This window comes from Equus caballus, chromosome 19 (genome assembly GCF_041296265.1).
Source record: "Equus caballus isolate H_3958 breed thoroughbred chromosome 19, TB-T2T, whole genome shotgun sequence".
Classification (NCBI taxonomy): Eukaryota; Metazoa; Chordata; class Mammalia; order Perissodactyla; family Equidae; genus Equus; species Equus caballus.
The window spans coordinates 38,853,230-38,861,472 of NC_091702.1; the positions used below are offsets into that span (position 1 = coordinate 38,853,230).

The window sequence follows — 8,243 nt, forward strand, 5'->3', positions numbered from 1 at the left end:
ACACCTTAAATTGAATGCAAGATTTTCTATGTGTTTGCATTTTTCTCCAGAGAGAGTTTATAGCTTTCATCAGATTCTTAAAGGGTGACTGTCTCCCCGTTTAGGTCTACTGGGCATTTTTTATACTGGCTTTTGTTTTCCATCTGCCCATGGCTCTATTAATTAGATTTTTTAAAATACACATGTACATATGCACATCACACAAAACTTTTTTGCAAAAGACAAAAAGGGCAAAGAAAATGAAGAAAGAATATGAAATCCAAGTTGGACCAGATCTTTAAAATGAAAGGAATAGTGGGGTGTAGATGCTTTTCCAGGTGTACACATTCACTTACGTGTATTTTTATGATAGTCATAAAATGAGATAATGAAAACGTAGTTTCTTATATTAATTTCCTCATCTGAAAATGGAGATGATTTTAATAGTGTCAGTGTTGTCAGGGTCATATAAGTGAAATGTATGAAAGCAGATTGCAGTAGACTTTACATAGATTAAGTCTTATTAATTGATGTTTATTTGTTACAGTCTTTCAAGATTTCTTAGGTGACTTTTTGTTATTCTTTTCCCCAAATCCGATGATAGCTTTCCCAAACTTCTTTAAATTTTCTTTTCTGCTGGCATTATAGAATACCGATGCACAAGTGCCACTCCAGACTAATTAAATTGGAATTTCTAGGGGAGAATGGTTGCCAGGCGTTGGTATTTTTTAAAAAGTTCTCCTTACCCAACCCCTCCCCCCACCAACATTATCCATTGTTGAGAATAAGACAAAAGACATTATTTAAAAGATGGATTAGTTGGATTAAAAGATGGATTATCAAAACTACTCATACATTACAGTTTCCATCAGTTGGTGGCCTTTTCACCATCACTGTTTTTAACTGAAAGTAGCTCATGGTTTTTTTTTTCTCAAATTATATGCATGTATTAACTTTTTAGGGATCCCTTCCTGTCCTTGACATACATTTGAAACATAATATTAAAATAACTTATTGATTCTGTATATAAACATTGTACAGTCAAGAACAAAGACAACATGAACCACTTGAAATGCATAGAAATAAAGATAAATTATGTTGCTTGAGCAAGGGGAAAAACAGAGAGTTCAAAGATTTTTCATTAATGGCGATTCTTCTTTTTTTCCTCCTCTCCCCAGGTTTCCATTATAAGCAGTAAAAACCTAGGAATCTGCCTTGAACACAGACTCACTGTAGCAAATACTCCTAGATGATACAGAATGCATTCCGCGCTTATTTTTTTTCTTCGTCTGTTTGTATTCCTGGGCTTTATCTCAAGTGTTTTTCTGACCATAAATAATTTTAATTCATTTAAAATGTTCTGCTTATTCCTGATCACTTGGGCAGTACAAGAAAATCTGGCTTCTGAATAGTGACCCCCTCTGCGCTGTCTATGCCTTCTGGGATATAGGATCTGAGAGCTCCATAAAATGCAGTTTGTGTTAGGTGTGGAGTATTGGTATCCAGGGACTAGGCTTTATTTAGCAGTTAGAATTTTGTGAAGATAATGATCAAAATAAAACATAACATTTGGATGCAACGGAGAATAAAAATCCAAGAAATAGCTTTTTTTGGTGCATTAGTGTATGATGTATTGAAAGACAGAGGCTTTTGCCTTTTGTACTCTTCAGGAAAAAAATCACAACCATAAAATATTTAAAACACACAGACACACACACCTGGAACAGTTGAAATACGTTATTCTGACTGCCTGGATCATAGAGGTTTTGCATGTCCATATAAGTCCTCCCGGGAAAGTTGGCCTAGATGTCGTTCTCTGACACTTTTCTGCTATTGCTTCTTCAATAGCAAGGCTTTATGAAGCCTCTGGGCATCGGGCCGTTTGTTAGTATTTATTGGCAGAAATTTAATTCTATGAAATTTTAACTCAGGTCTGTGCAAAGTCAACTGCAAATGAAAAACTTTGTATCCCTTCTCCTATTTTACATTTACTTCCAGAGTTGAGGGAAATGGAACTGGAAGATGGTCATACAGGTGATGATGCCATCATTCTCTCTGGCCATAGATTGAAGTTTTTCTCTTGCCAAAAAACATAGCAGTATTTGTTGCAACTTCTCTAAAATGTTTTGTGTATCTGTCAGTGATTAGATTAATTCAGTGTGAAGTTGATGTTGATAAAGTGGTTCTTTATCCATGTGTTTGGTTCTACACAATCGTTAATGATACATGGACGTCAGATTCTTTTGTACAAGGCCATTAAACCCTTCCTCAAGATATCTTGAGTCTTTGTCTAGCTTCCAACCTCATGGAAATGCTTATTTTTTCAGTACTAGTCAACTTAAATGGCAACCGAGATATATGTATCTCTCTGTATTCCTTCAGCTTGACATGCTATTATTTTCATTGTATGAATCTAATATATTTGGCATTTTAGTATGGTGGTTGTTTAGGAGAGAAATATATAGGTGACTAGAAAAAAAGATGTTAATCCATTCTTTTCCCACTGAGAACCACCTTCAGTTTGCCTTATCCTTCCAGATGGTCTTTAAAATTGGGGCAGTATTCAGGAAGCTGTTTAGAAGAGTTGCTCGGAGTCCATTTGCATCTTTCTTTGTGAGAAAGATCTTTAGTTTCATAAAGTTTTGGATTTTAGGAACTTCAGTAAAAGGCATCTGAGTTAAGTTTTGGGGAAATGGTAATCTAGAAAGAAACAAGACCGTGAGAGATGTAGTCATTTCTGAAAAATAGAGGAAAGGGAAAATAATAGGACTTTGAAATGGCCGTGAGGAAATGAATGAAGAAAGATCTTTGCTTATAAATAGGCAGGGGCAGACAAAGTGGAGGTCCTAGCCTTAAGTCAAATTCCAGAGGCTGGTTTCAATATCCAAAGCTAAAGCATTGTTGACTTATAGTAAGGCTATATTTTCCTTTGTCTGCCCTGTGATTTTGCTTCATGTTTTAAAAAGTTTTTTATAGTAGCTTTAAAGAAAAAAACGCAGTGTATTTTTATTTGATAATCAGACAAATGGACAACATCATTTGCTGTATTTTTATTTTATAAATGTTTATTTTTCTATCTCATACAATGATTGGTTTTTCTTTAAAAATTCTACGTTTCTCTTGCCTCTCATGTACTTTATCCAATCCTATTTATTATTGTAAAATGCTAACTGGAGATGATTCATTCAGAAAATGTCAGGCCGCTTAACACGTAACCAGGATGTTCGTGTTTCGGCTGTCCTAGGGAGTGACCAAAGGTGATATTTTCCTTGCGACGCCCAATTCAACATCTGTGTTGAAAAGTTGTTACTTTTTGTTTTTTAGGTTTTTAAAAGATTAGAATTTTGAGGTATTTTTATTTTTTTGTAAAGCAAACACTTTTTAAAGAGTATCAGAGTAATTTTTTTCCTGTGAGTAAGGAGATAGAAATCAAACTCAGCCGGTTAAATCCTCTTATTCTCTTTCAAATAGTGTAATAATCGTCTTTGAGACTGTAGAAGCAACTAACAACTGTGTTTTACGGAACTGACAGACATTCTTCACTGTGTTCTCTGCTTTTCACTTTGTCATTTTTATATAAAGATGGAAGCATTTCTTTTGTTCTTGTTCCTACTGCTGGAACACACGCCATTTAATTTTTGGGCCCACATGTGTTATGCTTTAATGTTAGGAAGTGGACTGACACTTCTGGCCTTGGAAAATCTTTCTGTTTCTATGACTCTGTTCTCTGGAGGCCAGGCCCCATTACCACCAGCATTGCTGAATGAGCACAGTATGTTATGGAGCCTTATCATAAGGCTGCTGGACATGTACACCTCCTCCCCACAGCCCAGTAACTTTTTGTAAGTGATTGCCTGAAAGCAAGGTTAGATGAGGGACAGATTAAATATTCTGAATTGAAAAAATTTGGCTCTAGAAGTGTCAAACCATTGCTAGACGTAATTATTTTATTGGAAGACTGGAGAGTTGCTACACATGCTTTAAAAGAACATTGAGATTTTTAGAAGGTGACTTTCAGACCACTGAATTACTGCTTCTCAAGTGACATTATGACAGCCAGCAACAGACTAATGAACTATAAAAAAGACGGTATGGTTTTTGATCATAGAGAAACATCCAAATTAGAAAAGAAAGATACGGATAGTTGCTTCGAGGAGGAAAACCTTTTCAGAGTGGCACTGGTCACTTGGATCTAGACATACTCTAAAATGTGTGACCTTGGGCCTTGTGTTCCACGGAACTCTAGAAAATTATGAACCAGACCCTTTTTCTCCTTTTCTTCTCTACTGTGGCCTACAGCTGACCTGGATGATGAATAAATTTGTTGCTGACTTTGTTCATACCTTTCCTTCAATGACAGGACTTTTCAGTATAAAAATAATTGACTTTTAACTGATAATTGTTTTTCCTTAATATTGTCAAATAGTCTCTAAATTTTGTCTTGTGCCAAACTTCCTTGGAAACACCTGCTGTAATATGGTGCAGTTTACCACATAAGTGGTTAACATTTTCGGGCCTTGATTTTTAATGAGTATTGCCTTTGTATAAAAATCACTTTGGGGAATACCACGGTTATTCATTTATTCAATGATGATTTTCTTGAAAGGTAACTGCGGTGATTGGCTCTAAGATCTTCAGCCTAATAAAGGAACAAGACCTCAGCGTAGTCACCTTTCTGAAAGACTGAGAACAGAATAGAACTTGGACTCAAAGGCTTTTTTCCCTTTTGGGAAAACAGTATTTGTGTGGGGAATGTTAATATGGAAAGGGAACACTGTTCAGGTAGATTTCACTGTACATAGTGTGCCATGTTCTGATAACAAGTGGCTTTTTAGAAGCAATCACAAAATCATCAAAACCTGCTTTGTCAGCACAAAGGAAAAAATAGATTTTTTAAGTACTTTGTCCATTACTTACTGCTCATAGAGAAGTGACTAGATAAAATGGTCCCATTTTCTCCTCATATCTGGTGGTGCCTGTGAGTCTTAAAGCCATAACTGCTTATCTTACTGTTGATAGAATCCTTTTTTCTCCTTAGCCCATAATAGGTCATATGGACAAGGAGAAGCAAATGGGAGACTGCCTGATAATGCTGCATGGGGCAGGGTCATCCAAATTCCTGACAGAAGAGTCTCTTTTATCCCTGTTGATAGCTAAGATTATTAAAGGGAAGAGTTGAGGCTATTGTTGCTCCTACTCTTTAACCATTGTTAGAAATGCTGAAATTTAATCTAGAGAAGTCAAGAAGGAAAGGGTAAATTAGGAAAATTTCACTGCTACAGAGTCACTTTTCCGATGAGACCTGCCTTTATGCCAGCAATGTCTGTAAGGAGCAGTGTTGCCTTAAATTAGTTTGATTCTGACTGAGGTCAGTGTACTGTACTTCCAGTATGTGAATGACTGTCAACTCTCCATTGAGATATAGAATTCACAGGTGATCCCCAAACGTCCTTGCCATCAGAAGCTTTGCCATCAGGAACATCCTCCCACTGAGCTGTGGTGACCTGTGTATACACTGATGGGTATTTCAAGTTGCCTCTCAGTCTGTGAGTGAGCAGTGGCATGACCAAAAGGCTGGTAGGAGAGAGAATTTCCTGGCCAAATTCTTCAGGTGATCACTTCCTAAATAACTGAGAGTTGACCGTCCTTCCTTTCTGTAGTGACTATGTAGAAGATATTTCCAAAGGTTCTATTATGCAGTGAAGTCACTCATTATTGTTTTGTAAGAATTTCACCAACACTCTGATGTATTGAAATGCATACTAGTCACAAAAAAAGGAGGAAACCAAACCAAACAGAGATATTTACTTGAAATGGGATTTCTTGATTTGAAGAGTGTTTCTATTTTTATTACATTTAAGAGAAAATTAATCAGGAAAACTTTTGCTATGGTAGGAAAGACACCAAGAGTGTTTTTTAAGGTTGTGTTTGTTGCCACAAACTAACACAGTCGTCTAAGTAATCATGTTGATTTGTGGAAATATCTGGTCCTGAAAAATATTCTCTTTCCCTTATGTATTTGTGAACACTGCCTAGAAACATGTTCCTAATCGATTTAATATGCCTTTATGTATTCTCAGCAAACTAGAAAATGTTTTTCTCTTTTTGAATAACTATTCATAGCATAGGGAGCCAGCACTGTGCTGGTTTCAGCATTTCAGATAAGGACAGAATTAATTGTGTAACTTAGTGCCCCATTATTCATTGCTGAGGTTCGTATAGAAAGAAGAATTGAAAGACAGGGTTTGAGTGACATTTCCTTCCATCAGAGCAAGGGTTAAGAACAATGAAGAGAGACAGTTGAGAACATACACTGTTTCACATCATGTACTTAGGATGCATTTTTTGTTGCACTGAACTTCAGACCATAATTGCTAAAATAGTTTCTAGCTGTTAAAATTTAGTTGAGAAGGTTTTTGATGCCAGAATTTTTTTCCTGATTAAATTAGCCTCTGAATCCCTGTAGGTTATAACTTCAGCCCTTGCTGTACCCTGCAAGCCAAATGCCCCTTCTCAGAAATAGCTGTATTTTTCACCTGCCTCTTAAAGGCAACCTAATATTTATTTCATGAAGTATTGTAAATAATGAGGAGGTATAGTGGGAAAGTAGCGTATAAAAATGGTGTTCCAAAATAAGAACCCTCTGTAATGGGGTTTCCTTAACAAGAATCCATTCCAGCACAGTGTTCTATTTCGAAAAGGTACCGAATTATAAAGTACAAGAGTTTGCCCATATTAATCAAGTTGCTCAGGAAATTAGAGGTGGTGCTGTCATTTGTCTTGTAATTTGGAAAAGTGCTCTCCTGACTACACAGTGCCCGGGTAGTTTCGGATTCTTTGGTAAGAACCCCTTTGACATTTGGAATGTGGATATGTTTGAAAGAGAAGTGAGATATTGTCACAAGTGCTCATCAATTTGTAACCAAGGCCCAGACAGAGAAGCAGCTTTGAAATAGCTACTTAATGGAGCTGAACAGAACCTTAATGGAATACAGTTGCCTATCTGAGGATAGAAAACAGAGGCCACCTCAAACCACATGCCTATCTAGAGATTAAGTGAAACTGTGAGGGACACTTTGTGGATGCCTTAAAGGTGACTGGTGTTGGATAATGGTGGGTATGTATGCACCCATCTGGACTTGACTGGTAGAAACAGTCTATTTCAATTCACCTTCATACAGCACAAGTTGTTCCTGCTCCTGACCTCATTGAGGAGTATGAGGAACGTGGCGCAGGTGACTTTTTGTGTCTTGGGAGGGTGAGGTGGTAATGACATTCAGACCCTCCAGTGCTCACGCCGCCCTCAAATGCCAGTTATACATCTGCATTAATTCATCTATGCAAGCTTGTGTTTTTATGATTTGTCTTCTACACCTTATGTCCCATTTGATTCTTTAAACATCAGGTTTAACACTGATATTATGAATAATTTTTAAACCAAAGTCTTGTGTAAGTCTGCTTGTTCTCCTGGATGGTCTGACTGAGGCAAACACCAATCTTGTCCTTCTCTCTTAATAAAGTCATCCATTTGTTAAGCCAATTGTCTCTGTCTCGTGTTTTCTTTCCTGCGTTAAGGATTTGGGAAGTTATGGGAGTATTTTGTTTTTTCTTCTTTACAAAGTAACCTGAATATGTCTTTGTTTAGTCTCAGTAGAATTTTCTTATTCCATTCCATCCACTTTCTGTAACCTGTATAACATGATACTGGTGTCTAGTACAGTGGAATTCTCAACAAATACTCCCAAATCTAAAATTATGCAGAGAAATGGCTTTGTTTTGTGTGTGGTGGTGGGTGGCTTGGTTGATGTATTTGGGAGAAAAACAGGTAAGTGGATGTTCACACAATAATCTGTAAAAATAGTGTAACAACTCAGTCTGCACCACACCTGACACTCCATGAATTTGAGATAATAGATAGTAATAATAACTAGCGTTTATTTAAAATTTTATCTTTATAAGGCTTATTTGTCGTATTTGGTATGGTAGAATAGTCATGTTGTGGGAACTGATTCTGCAAAAATTTAACAGGTATCTTAAAAATACCGTACTGTTTTCACTGACTACTAAACTCATTTTTAAAGAGGCATCTTTTTGGTTTCCTTGGAGCAGATTTTCTAGGCCTTGATTTGTTCTCTGGCAAATATAACAGGGAATCGAAATGATCTCTCTTACATATCTATACTACATACCACTGCCAGATGCCTGGGGAGCACCAGTGGTGTGCAGGTGGCACTATTTTATTTAGTTGAAGAAAGTTGGTGTGT

The 8,243-nt window shown here is 36.7% G+C and overlaps 1 protein-coding gene across 2 annotated transcripts in view; it reads left to right on the top strand.

Annotated features, from left to right (window-relative positions):
* Positions 1 to 7,519, top strand: part of CCDC50 (coiled-coil domain containing 50) — a 69,458-nt gene extending 61,939 nt beyond the window's left edge. For both annotated transcript variants that reach the window (XM_023623499.2, XM_023623500.2), the window contains one exon: positions 1,158 to 7,519. In XM_023623499.2, coding sequence (XP_023479267.1) covers positions 1,158 to 1,177 — 20 coding nt within the window. In that variant the 3' untranslated portion in view covers positions 1,178 to 7,519. The remainder of the gene's footprint in view (positions 1 to 1,157) is intronic.
* Positions 7,520 to 8,243: the final 724 nt, after the last annotated feature.